The 13,416-nt window shown below is 41.3% G+C and overlaps 1 protein-coding gene and 1 pseudogene across 6 annotated transcripts in view; one reads left to right on the top strand and one right to left on the bottom strand.

The window, feature by feature from the left end:
- Positions 1 to 577: 577 nt before the first annotated feature.
- CCDC88A (coiled-coil domain containing 88A) overlaps positions 578 to 13,416 on the top strand; it is a 129,590-nt gene continuing 116,751 nt past the window's right edge. For all 6 annotated transcript variants that reach the window (XR_010021626.1, XM_063077651.1, XM_063077650.1 and 3 more), the window contains exons 1-2: positions 578 to 1,410; positions 1,507 to 1,607. Coding sequence is in view for 5 of the 6 variants with exons in the window: in XM_063077651.1 (XP_062933721.1) it covers positions 1,348 to 1,410; positions 1,507 to 1,607 (164 nt within the window). In the remaining variant the exon portion in view is untranslated. The remainder of the gene's footprint in view (positions 1,411 to 1,506; positions 1,608 to 13,416) is intronic.
- LOC134363309 (FACT complex subunit SSRP1-like) lies at positions 9,946 to 12,078 on the bottom strand (annotated as a pseudogene).

Genomic DNA, 13,416 nt, shown 5'->3' with positions numbered 1-13,416 from the left:
TGGCTATGTCTCAAGTCCCTCTGCCATTTGCTGCAGTGAGTTTTCCTATTCATTTTGCTGAGAAGAAAGCATGATTAACAGATCAAATCAAACTGTCCGAAAAAGGCTGTCTGCGTCCCTCATGTTGAAAAGAGAAGGATTTCGTTCTCTTTCCTTCATACATCAAAGAAGGCACTCCAGGAAGAAATAAACCATAATTAAGCATGAGCGAGCGAACAGACAGACCCCTTCCTCTGCCTTCCCCATCCCCGCCCCCCAGGTAATGGCAACCGTCCCGGGCGCGAGCGAGGCGCCGGCCGCCGCAGCAGCTGCAGCGAGCGCGCGTCCACGGCCGCACCCGCGCCTTCCGCCAGGATCCGGGTGGCGGCGAGGCCGGCCTGGGGACGCGCTCGCTCGGGAGCGCGCTCATGCAGCGGTTTTCTTCTCCCACAATCCAGAGGTAGGGGCGCGGGAGGGGCGGGGAGTCGGCGGAAGGATATCTGCGCGGAGGGAGCGGCGCGCTCCGTTAGCTGGCGAGTCGGTGGCTCCGGTGGGCGGTGAGGAGTGGGGGTGTGCTGCGGCACTGCGGTGCGGAGGCCGTTACTCCTTCTCCTCCAGAGAGGGCGGAGGAGGTGGCAGGAGAGAGGCCGTGATTTTATGCCAAGGCTTCCAAGGGACGTGCTGAAAAGGCTGGAGGGGCTGAGGAAGCTGGGGGGTTAGGGACACTCATTAAGCCCCTACCCCCCGGGAAGGGAAGGGGGCTGGAAGCGAGGCTAGAGGGCGGCGGAGGGATGGTGTCTGCTCGGGGGGAAGGGGCGAGCCCTGACTGTCGGTAGTGAGGGGCTGCGGGCAGAGGAGGCAACGGGGTCGAAGCGGCCCCCTGTCCACTGGCGGGTGGAACGCGAAGAGCCGAACGCAGAGGTCGAGCCTGGCGGCCCCTCGGAACCCTTAAGGTGGAATGTATCGTGGGATCTCATTTAGCCCACGTTGGGATTAATTCATTGGGGGCAGTCTCGCTGGTCTGGCTCTTCCAGGAGCTGGGCAACCTTGACGGGCTTTTTGTCTTGTGCTCCAGCCCCTTTTCCCTTCCTCCTCCTCCAGATGCCTTTTCTCTGCCCCTCCTCGCCCGGTACAGACATTTCTAGCACAGGCTGCCGCTCCTGGCGGCTGTCGAAGCCACTTCTCGGGATTTTGCCTCGTTTCCCTCTGGGGTGTTTTTTGAGGAGGGAGAGTTTTCCCCCCGCCACGATGGGATTTTCCTCCCTTGCCGAAATGGACTTTCATTGATTTCTACTTCTACGTTTAATGACCAATTCCCTAGGCGTATTTTTGTGGTAGTTCCTTTTTTTCGAATACATAATCTGTAAAATGGAGAACGAAATTTTTACTCCCCTTATGGAGCAGTTCATGACCAGCCCATTGGTTACTTGGGTAAGTGGAGTGTCTTTTATTGTATATTTTGTTGTCTTATTTGTGACTGCAGAGATGGAGGTGGGCGTTCATGTCGTGATGGTCCTTCTGTTATAGGTTAAAACGTTTGGCCCTCTGGCTGCAGGAAATGGGACCAACCTGGATGAATATGTGGCTTTGGTCGATGGGGTATTCTTGAACCAGGTCATGCTCCAAATGTAAGTGCTTTCTTCTTTTCTAGGTAGTTTGTCTTTCTTTGAAAAATAGCATACAGTGAACTTAGAGACTATGTTTTAAGACCCAATTTGGTTCTTCGGCCAGAAAAATTCAAGTTGTTTAAGTACTGGATCTTGAAAGGAGTGATAATCTTATATGTCCAGGCCATTTATAACGACCCAGTAATTATACTTGTTAAAATTGTGAAACTTTAATTTTTCATCTGCCAACCATGTATTGTCACTTATTTCCAGTGCTGAAATTCAAGCCACATTGTGTCCTCTTTGATTATTTGGTAAAATTAGAGAGAATGAGAATCTGGTTATCTAAGACGGGCGTGGGGGGCGGGGGGCACAGAGTGCGAGGTGGGGAAGAGACCTTACTGTGAAGTTACGTTCACTTGATGCAGAAATTTTTCTTATTAACCTTTGTGTCTAAAAATAAATGGCTCAAATTTTGAAACTAGTGAAGTAATAAATTTCTGAAGAGAAAATTTCAAACAACAGTTCTGGTTAGTGAGGAGGACTGTTGCTGTAGCAAATAATTTAAATGCCTATAATAACTAAAGTCTGATTAGATGATTTACTGTGTGAATTATTAAATTGCTTAATGTTTGGGGGATCATTTTAAGATATTTTTAGAGGTTTTGAAATGCAAGTAACTGAAGTCTTGACAACTACATTATATTTTAGTAGGCAAATCTTGATCTTTTATGTGTATAATACTGGGTTTGTTTAAGTAGGGAAGTATGTTTTTGAGATGGGAATTTTTAAATATTGAAAGTATATTGGTAGTTGGATCAGTGAAATAAAAGCTACAGTACTCCATTTTTATTATTACAGGTCTTGTACCATACATGCATCCTGAGTACTTCAGTGTAGGTTATCAAACTCAGTATTATAGTTGTGCTCAAAATAATGTGTATTTAGCTTTATTTCTCTTGAATAGAGTCTGATGACAAGAGTAATCTGGAGCTTCAGATTTGAAGGCATTCTTATTTTTTATATACTCGTAGGTGGGAAATTAGTGCATTACTAATAAATAGTTGTTACTGGAGAGTAAGTCTACTATTCTGCTCTGATAACCTTACATACAAAGTATCATTTCTATTATTGGAAATTATTTTTCTGTTTAGATTTTTCTGTTTAAAAGAGGGTAGAAGTCAAATCCATAAATAATTGTTTCAGTGTTAACTTCAGAGAACTATGTGCTCAAAGAGATTCTGTATGCTGAAAGAGATTTGTGTGATGTCTCTTGTGTGTGTTGATCCCATACGGAAGTTCTATACTATACATTTTCCAAAAGTGTTTATTTTTGTATAGGCACCAAAAGAAATGCATATGTCCTCTAAATGTGTGTATTTTTTTCCTTAAGAAAGGGAAAAAGTGTAGATGGTAATTATCTCCAGAGTTAGTAAATATATTTTTGGCAGCTATCCCATGGCCTTATTTTTTAATCTTTGAAATATCCTGCTATTTTCTAAGCAATGGTAGAATAATTAAACTGACTTCTATTTTAGGGAACACACATGACAAGAAGGGTAGCCATTACAATACATACTGAGAACTTGTTCCCCTATGTCTCTTTACTTGCTTGTTTTCAGACAGAAAATTTTGAATTTGTGGGCTGAACCCTAAAAAAATAGGTGTGTTCACAAAAATAGGAAAATGTATTACTTTAGTTTTCCATTTTAATGGTTTTTATTTGAATGATTCTATTTCCAGAAAAAAAAAATAGATTTTTTGAGTACTCAGTAGTTAGCTGAGATGCTAAAAACAAACACATTAGCTTGTTTTCACTTTTAAGTACAATTTTATACATTAAAAAAACAGTATATTTTGAAAATAATGGTGTTCCAAAGTAGTGGTTGCCCAGTTGTTGTTTTTTTGGGACGATTAACTCCTTTCTAAACCTCAAATCTGCTTCTGTGTTTTCAGTTCCACCTCTCAGTTTCGTTAAAAGTTTTTTCAGTGTCCTAATTCTGTTTTGAATGACCTATGTAAATTAAAGGAAAAGAAAATTTAGGAAAAAAAAAGAAGTACGCTTTTGCTTTTTTAAAAAAATAATTTGCTAAAATAAGATCAACACAAATATATATATATATATATATATATTTTTTTTAAAGATGACCCGTAAGGGGATCTTAACCCTTGGCTTGGTGTTGTCACCACCACGCTCAGCCAGTGAGCTAACCGGCCATCCCTATATGGGATCCGAACCCAGGGCCTTGGTGTTATCAGCACCGCACTCTCCCGAGTGAGCCTCGGGCCGGCCCAACACAAATATATTTTGATGAATTATTTAACTGATAGCGGAACAAAACATACATCATTTTAAAAGCTATATTTTGCTAACTTTGAAATTGTTAAGATTTCTGTTAAGCACATTACTCAAATTAATATGTGATTTAATGTATTCTATTAAAGTGTGAGTTGAAACTCTGTAAATTAACCTAAGGGTTAGTTAGTCTCTTAGTCTAATTTCTGTATTACATTTAGTTAGAGAATTTATGAGCAAGAACCCTTTGTAAGTGAAACTGTTTATATATTTCTCTTCATGTTTCTTGTGCTTGGAGTTCGTTGAGCTTCTTGGATATGTGTGTTTGTAGTTTTTATCAAATTTGGAAAAATTTCAGCTATTATTTCTTCATGTCTTTGTGTATGTATATATATTCACACCCACATATATATATTTTTGTTCTTTTTCTTCCTTTTGAAAGTCCCATTACAGGTATATTAGGCTGCTTGAGGTTGTCTTAAAGTTTACTGATGCTCATTTCGATTTTTTTTCAGTCTTTTTCTTCTGTTTCCTTTTGGATACTCCATTGCAATGTCTCCAACTCATTAGTCTTTTCTTCTGTAATGTTTAATTTGCTCTTAATCCCTTCCAGTGTATTTTTCATTTCAGACAATATAGTTTCATCTCTAAAAACTCAGTCTTTTATATCTTCCATGTCTATATTTTTCATGCTCTATCTTTTCTCTATCTCCTTGAATGTGGGGAATACAGTTAAAACCAGCTTAATGTCCATGTCTACTGATTCTGTCTCATTTCTGAGTTGGTTTTGATTGATTGATTTTTCTCCTCATTGTGGGTTGTGTTTTCTGCTTTTGCATGCCTAGTAATCTTTTATTTAATGCCAGACATTTGAAATTTTACCTTTTTGGCTCCTGGATATTTTTGTATTCTATTAAATATACAAATCTTGAGCTTTGTTCTGGAATGCAGTTAAGTTACTTGGAAACAGTTTGATCTTTTTGGGATTTGCTTTTAAGTTTTGTTATGTAGTACCACTTTGTCTCACTATTGAAGCAAAACCCTTCTGAGCACTCTGGCTGGTGGGAACAGGAACTGTTTGGTGGTGTTTCCATCTAATCCTTTTTGGTGGTTCTTCCACTGTCCTTGGATAGTTTTCTCACACTTGAGGGATATCCTCTGCAGATCTTTCTGTGCAGGTCTCCCATCTTAGGTACGCTGCTCTGTGTCCTCTAGTTACTTTGCTGTCTCCAGACTCACTTCATTCTTCTCAACTCAGGGAGACCACTGTAATCTGCCTGGGTTCCCATGGCGTGGAAACTGTTTCAAGGCAGTAAGCTGTGGCAGTTGTTGGACTCAAAGTTTGTTTCCCATCTGTCAGGGATCACTGTCCATTGTTACCTGATGTCCAGTGTTTTAAAAAATGTTTCATGTATTGTCTTTTTTTTTCCAGTTGTTTCAGGCAGGAGGGTAAATTTGGTCTCTGTTATTCCATCTTGGCTAGCAGTGGAAATCTGTTTATGTACTTTTAATTACATTTTGCTCTGCTAGTCTTATATTACTGCTTTCAAATGTGACATAGACTTGTTATAGGAGCCTTGTTACAGATTTTCTTTTCATCTAAAGTGTTTTTTGAGCTGGCCAGTTAGCTCAATTGGTTTACGGCACAATATTGTAACACCAAGATCAAAGGTGATCCCCGTACTGGCCAGCATGAAAAAAAAAAAAAGTGTTTTCTAAGACTATCAGTTAATTCAGTGACTCTGGTGTTGCCATTTTGGAACCAGACTCTGAAAATGAAGAGTTGATGACTCTACAATACTGATTACTGACTCTGCCTTATAATTTTGGAGTTTGTGTGCTGATTTGGGATTCACTGTATTCAGAGATGAATACTGGATTTCACCGAGTAGCTCCTTGAATCAAAGAATCTCTGTAAGAGCTTGTGACATGGCATCAGTCATCTTTAACTAATGGGAAAGGGGAAGCTATTTAGAGATCTGGAATGATGGGCCAGCTTTTCTGCATGCTGCAGGGCATTTTCCTACTTCAGCCAAATGCAGTCTTTTTTTTTTTTTTTTTGTCAGTACTGGTTATCAGATGTAGGGCTTGATGACAGTGAAGTAGAAATGATCATTTTCCTGTTTGAGATGTCATTTATTTTTGTAGCCAATTTTCAATATTACTTGCTGTGAGTTTTTAAGAAATTTGTGACATTTGTAGTTAATTTTATAATCCTAAAATTTAAGAAGTGTGCTATTCATATTACCTAAACAGTTAAAAATGTGGACATGTTAGGGTTTTGAGTACTGAGAAAATTGTTAATAGGATCAGAACAATATTTGGAACTACTTTCTATGATTCATCCTCATTAGATAGTTGTAGGTATCTATACTTGGAACACTTGGTAATTGTGATATACTTGTTATGGCTTTTTTTCTTCTTTTAGAATCTTGAGTTTAAAGGGACTTTAGAAGTTATGTACTATGAAAATCCTTTTTAATTAAAGCCCTGATACATGGTCATCCAACTTCTGCTTAGGTATTTTCTGAGAATCAGCTTCATATATCTAATAGAGACAGTGACAGAAATGTTCCTTTGTCCTGTCGGTGCTTAAGATTTCAAAAGTAGATTGTGCTAATGTTATGACTCTATAATAACCCTAAAATGGCATAGAAAATATATAGGCTGTCTTACCAAGTATGGCATTGACTCTGAATTTTGGCATGGTTATTCTCAGCTTTACTCATTGGGACTCATAATTTTTGTTTAATTTTGTTTTTGTTTATTGCTTCTTTAAGAACACACTCATGATGTAGTCTGAGTTGCTATCTTATTGCCACATTTTGTGGTATACCTCCTAAACATTTCTCAGATATGTCCTTAACTCTTGGATTAATGCAGTAGCCTCTTCCTAGTCTTCTTACCTTTAGGCTTTTCCCCCTTCAGGTTGTCTTTCCATTTGTGATCATACGAAACTTTTTAAAACACAGATTTTATCATGTCACCCCTCTCTCTAAAATGGTTCATTAGTTTTCTACTGCCTTCAGAATAAACTCACTACTTAAGCATCGAGACTTCTTTGTGATCCGGCTGCTCCCAGCTTCTCTGGCTTAGTACCACACCTCAATGCATAGCCTACGATTAAGCAAACTTGTAGTTCCCAGAGACAAGCCGTTTTCTTATATGTTTCTGTGCCTTTCTACACACTCTTCCCTTCCCTAAGACACGTTTCCAGCTTCTTGCTATTTCTCTCTTTCTTTAACTGACTCCTACTTACTTTCACTCTTCCTCTGCCATTCCTGGCTCATCTTTGGCTACATACTTCTTGTGCTTCTATAGGGCCTTAGTTTTGCCTTGGTGATAGCATTTATCTCTGTTGCAGTTCTTGGTTTGCTTGACTCTGCTGACTAGCTGGTGAGTTTCCTGAAACCACAGACTATATCTTTCATCTCTGTATTCTTAGAACAGTTCTTGACATATAGTAGGTTCATGATACACTTCTGTTGAATGAATGAATAATAAGACAGCTATGTGCTAAAGTGGAATGAATTTGGGCTTTGAGTCAGACAGACTTGGGTTCAGTTCTAGCTGTGTTACTTATTAGTGTATAAATTTAAAATATTTATTGAACATCTCCAAATCTCAGTTTCTATCTTTAAAAGAGGGGAGTTAATGTTTCCTTCCTGGGGGAGGGATTAGACTTAATCTCTACCCAGGCAGGGATGGATATGTCTATTTTCTGTTTTGTTGACTACTGTATCCGCACTGCTGGTTGCTGTAATTATTATTATCCTGTGCTGTACCATACCTACCTATTTATGTTTTCTCACATAAGTAATGTTCGTTCACAGTTTAGTTTTGTATGATCTCTGTTGGTGTCACCTCTATATAGCTGTATGATTTTTAGCAAGTTACTTAACTTCTTAATTTTCTTATATATAAACTGGGGATAAAAAGAAAATCACAGGGTTATGAGAATCAAATGTAATAATTTGTGCACAATACTTACCATATAACAAGTGTTCAGTAAATGTTAGCTGTTGTTACCTTTATTGTTCTATTTCTATTATTATTATTTTCTCCTAGACTGTCCTTTCTCCTTTTTTTGCCTAGCAAATTCCTACTCAACCTTTAACACCCAGTGAAGTTCCTTGGCAAAGTTAATTGCTTTCTTCTCTTCTGTGATCCTGAAGTGCCTTTACCAAAGTTGCTGCCCCTCTAGATTGTTAGCATTTGGAGGCTAGATATTTTGTCTTATACATTACCAGCACCTAGCATAGGACTTGTCATGTTCTAAGTTTCATGAATGTCGAAGGAATGAATGAAGACATTCTCTAATTATATTAATTTTCAAAATTTTGAGGACAACCTCTAGTTTTAGTATTATAGAATTTAGTTTGTTTTACTTTTTAGTTTGTCTTTGGTTTCTCCTTTTCTTTTGTTCTCTTTCTATCCCTTATTTGTTTTAATTACCTTTATTGGATATTTTCCCACCTATGTTATGTCTCCCTTGAGGTGAGATGGTAAGAACAACATGTCCTGGTTCATGGATTTGTATAGTATTGGGTTATACAGTGCTTTCAGTTTTGTTTCCAGTAACTTTCCTGATGATGTCCAACATATTGAGATTTTTATCCACAGCCTCACATTGGATGGATTTCTTTAAGAGCAGTCCATAGTGATTGTCTGATTCTCAGTATGACTCATACCTAGTTAAACTATAGAAATGATGAGAACCTAGAAAAGAGCAGGTGAGCTAGTTGCTATGTATCAGAATATTTAAAAATTTTTTAACTGAAAATTCTCTCTTAAGATTTATTAATTATGGGAAACTAGTTTTCACAGGACAGATGGAAAGGGACACCAGTTCTTAACTATGCTCTTTCAGAAGTACAACAGTTGACTTTCTTTAAGGATCCATGAAACAGTCTGATACTAGTCTAGGCATAAAGTTTCAATATTTATAAATAACATTTGAGATTTTACTTAATATTGAGACATCTGTCTAGCACTCAATTTAGTCATTGGTAAATTCGCTGTTTTTAGAAAGTCAGTGTGGTATAGAGGCAAAAAACATGGACTTGAGAGAGAAATTTAAATCCTGGATCAGTTATTTAATGTTTTATTTAACCAGTTGTTGAAATTGGGAAATAACCTTAAATGTTCTCTTTATTCCTTATTTTATTCCTATGCTCTCTTAACTCTATTTTGCTAGTTCGATAGTTAATAAAACTAAGTTGATGAAACCCATCAATTTTACTCTGAGTGAGAGGAGGCCTGCCCTAACATTTGTGGAACCAGGGTAAGCATTCATTTACTGCAGTAGGCCTAAATATTTAAAGGTTATAACCAGATTAACAAGTTATTAAATATGTTTTAGCTTTTTATCTTGATAAATATACCTTTATAATGACTTAAAAGGAAAGGCTCAAATTTAGAATTTGTGAGGTTTTTTCAATTCAATTTTATTTATATTTATTTTTGTGGGGTACAGTGTGTTGTTTCAATACATGCATATCCTGCACAGTGATTCACTTAGGGTAGACAGCGTAGTTTTGTCCCCATTCATTCACCCCTAATCTTCCCCCCCATCCCCTCCCCTCCTAGCCTCTGGTAACCATTATTTTACTGTACTTTGTTGTTGTTGTTGTTGTTGTTATTATTGTTGTTTTTCCAAAGTCAGTTCCCTTTATTAAATGTTGGTTTTCACAGACCAGAAATACAAAATAAAGGTAGAAATAGGCCCCAGTTAGGAGCTACAAGCCTGACCTCACATGACCCTTGGTTTCAGCAACTTGACCAGGACAAGAAGCAGCTATGTCCCTAAGGTTGGGAAAGTAGCGTGAGGACTTGGATCCTACATTGCCCTGCCTCCCACCCAGTCTCTCCCCAAATAACAAAAAACCATCCTTGTGAGGCTGCAGAGTTAAGATGCCTCCTCCACAGTCCCAGTGAAGTACACACCACCAGGACAGCTTGTTCAGATGGCACAGAATCCAAGGACTACAATTTATATGAGGAGAAACTGGTACCAATACATGGGCGGGAAGGCTAGCCATGTGACAAGGCAAGCACAGAAGAATCTTCCTCCTCTCTACTCATCAGATCCTGATGCTGAGTCCTCTGAGCTGGGGGGAGTACTGGCTAGTTCCTCTTCTTCAGAGTCCTCACTAGGCCTCCTTTTCTTTTTGCTCTTTTTCTCTCTTGAAGAGCTCTTATCACTGGACACAAAAACTCCTTGCTCTTGAAGCTCTCACTTAGCTGCCTTGGCGACAACTTGGATGATGAGCTCCTAGAGGGCGTTGATTTCTTTTCCATGTTTACCTTTACTTTCTTCTTCTTTGACTAGTCCCTCTTAGAAGACTCACCTCAGTCCCCTTCATATTCTTTCATGGCTTTTTCATATTCCCTCCTGGCATCTTCAGCCTTGTGATCCCACTCCTCTTTTTTCTCTTTGGACATTCCCTTCCAGATCTCGCCTGCCTTCTTGGAAAGATTCATGATGCTGATGCCAGGATGATCTGACTTGATCTTCTCTCTGCTGGCATTAAGCCACAGCATGTATGCAGACATGGGCCTCTTGGGGGTATTGGGGTCTTTGCCCTTTACCTCCACAGGCTTCTGGCGGCTCTTGCGATCCTTGGCCATCTTGGACTTTTTGAGCTGTTTCCGCTTCTTCTCATCCCGGTCACTGTCACCCTCATTACTGGAGGAACTGGCAGAGGCGTTGCTGTCAACTCTTCTGCCACGTCTTCCTCCTCTTCACCTGGGTTGAATGACCATTGGTTTCTTCTCCTGAGTCATCACTGTTGTCATTGGCTTTCTCTTCCCAGATCTTGCCCTCCTCCTTCATCCTCTCCAAGTAGGCATCATGCTGATCTTCATCAGAGTCAACATAGTCATCGTAGCTTAGGTTTATGCCGTCTTTCAATCATCTGTTTTTGATGCTGAGCTTTTTTACGTTGACAAAATCAAACAGCTTCCCATACTCCTCCCTCTCGATGCTGCTGAAGGTGTACTGAGTGCCCTGCTTGGTCTCACTTTCAAAGTCAAAGGAGCCAAGTGGTGGTGGTGCCACGGGCAAAGTTGACAAAGGAGATCTCATCAAAGCAGATGTGCATGGGTGGCTTGTGAACATAGATGAAGCCCTGCTGCAGCAGGCACAGCAGTCCCGAGCTCATCTGGTAGGAGCAGGTGATGCACAGGGCCCCCGAGTGCCCTTGGAAGTTGCCTGGGACTGTGATCTTGCAGTTCACCAGTGCTTTCATGACCCGGCTGACCATCTCATAGAGTGATCCTGACATGTTCTTGGTAAGCCACCCCTCAAAGAGCTTATCCACTTCTTTCTCATTCATGTTGAGAGTCAGGGAGATGTCCTCATCCTTGGAGAAGAGGAGGATCAGGAAGTGGTAATGGGTCTAGCCTTGCTTGATACCCCAGGCTGATCACAAAGAACATCTGGTGCTGATCCTTGTGGGGCAGCAAAAAGAGACGCAGTACCGTGGTGTAGGGGATCTTGTAGTCAAAGGTCTTGCCATGTAGATGCAGAAAGATGGGGTAGATCCAAATGTTGTAATGACCATGGGGAGTCAGACATTGCAGCTCCCGGAAGATGCAGATGGCATCTCCGTTAGCCTGTATTACATCTGCCTTTGACAGCACATTCTGGGCAAAGGCCTCAACTGGGTCCACACCATCCTTCTGGGTGGGAGGGACGTAGAAGTACACCTCCATGAGAGAGACCTCTGCATCATCGTTCTGGTGGAATTCCAGTGTCACCTCATTCTTGCCTGTGGTGCACTGGGACACATTGCTGAGGGTTATTTCAAAGACCGACTGGTCACCAATGTCAAAGGAAAGCAACTGCCCATTGAACTTCACTGTCCCCCAGTTCCAGCCCTTCACACACAAGTCCTTCTCCATTAGTTCAAGGCAATAGTGAGTTTTGAAGAAATCAGAGAGTTTCTTAAACTCTGATTCTCGGAAGCCATCATACTTGTAGACATGGCCATTTTTCATGAGCAGTTTAAGTCCATGGCCCAGAGCTATGCGGCTCCAGATGCCTTCCGTCAACTCCCCAGCCTGGATGTTGTCCACTTTGCCCCTCTAGCTATTCTTGAGAATGATGCCCTGGCAGCTCAACCTCAGCTGACCATCATTTGTGGAGCCTTTCACCTCCTGATACACGTTGTTGAACTCCAGTGTCTCTGCCATCTTGACCAGCCTGTGGTGGTCTAGGCACAGAGCCCTAGGCTCTTCAAGCTGCAACCTCGCGATGGCCTGGGCGCGGGCGGTCGTCGTCATTTTTTTAACAGGCAAAAATTAATATCATTATTGCGTAAAGAACTCTTAAAAATGAATTAGAAAAATCTAAGCAGAAATTTGGTGAAGAACATAAGCAGATAAGTCACACACTCCAAAGAAACACACGTGGTTAATAAATACATTCTAGGATCTGGTTGTGGGTGAGGGCGGGGCTGGCCTGCTCCTTCTCAGGATCCTGAGTATGGGCTGGTTCCATTGCTGTCCTAGATGTGCAACAGGGACAGGGCTAAGGCCCACAGCCCCCATCTCAGGACCCCGGGTCATATCAGTCTGGTCTGTTGCTGGCCTGGATGTGTGGTGGCAGGGGTGGGGCTTAGGCCCGTGACCCCCGTCTCTCACTCAGGACCCCCTGGGCATCAGGCTGGCTCCATTGCTGGCTGGTGGCAGGGGTGGGGCTGAGGCCCACGGCTCCCATCTCTCAGGCCACCAGGGTGGTGGTTGGTCTGGCTCCCTTGCTGGCTTGGATGTGCAGCGGCAAGGGTGGGTCTCAGGCCCACCTTGTGGAACTTTTAAACTCATAATTTCTTAGCATAATGTGGTTGAGTCCAACTGCTGCCCACTTTCCCCCCATCCCTGGCTTTTTCTGGCACCACTAAGAATTCTCATGCACATACCTGTGAACACCCTGCATGAATGCCCAAAGTCCAAGCTCTTGTACTTCTTTCTTCAAACAACAACTCCTTGGGCCAAGTGTGTACACATATGTAGAATTGTCCATCCTCAAGGCAGACCTGGGGAAGAGGCCTGTGCAGTCCCTAAAATTGGGTTAGAGGTGCATGGGCAAGAAATTCTGGAGTTCCAAATACTTGGAGTGTCATCTAGAAGCAGGGGAGGTGTTTATGCACATCCTCTTTTTAACATGGACTCCTCACCCAGTAGAACTGCATAGCCACAGGGCCAGAGTGGGACTTTGGGCAGAGATCCCTCTTCACAAGATGTAAATACAGTACTCAGTGAGAGGGATGAAGGGATGGTTTGTTCAAAGATCATTTTATCCAGTGAATAGTTTCTAAGTGCTTACAATATAACAAGCTGTCTACTAGGTGTTGGGGATGTGATGTTTTGTCCACTAGTAAGGGGGACAAGCATATAAACAAATTGCAGTATGGTTATCTGTGCTATGTAGTGGAATTATGTTCTTGATACAGTGTTGGCACAAAGAGCAAAGTGATGATTTGCATGGAGGGAGGGCTTCTTGGAGGAGGTAACACTTGAGCTGGACATGAA

The sequence above is a fragment of the Cynocephalus volans genome, chromosome 14 (assembly GCF_027409185.1).
Source record: "Cynocephalus volans isolate mCynVol1 chromosome 14, mCynVol1.pri, whole genome shotgun sequence".
Lineage (NCBI taxonomy): Eukaryota > Metazoa > Chordata > Mammalia > Dermoptera > Cynocephalidae > Cynocephalus > Cynocephalus volans.
This window is presented reverse-complemented; position numbering and strand designations above follow the sequence as displayed.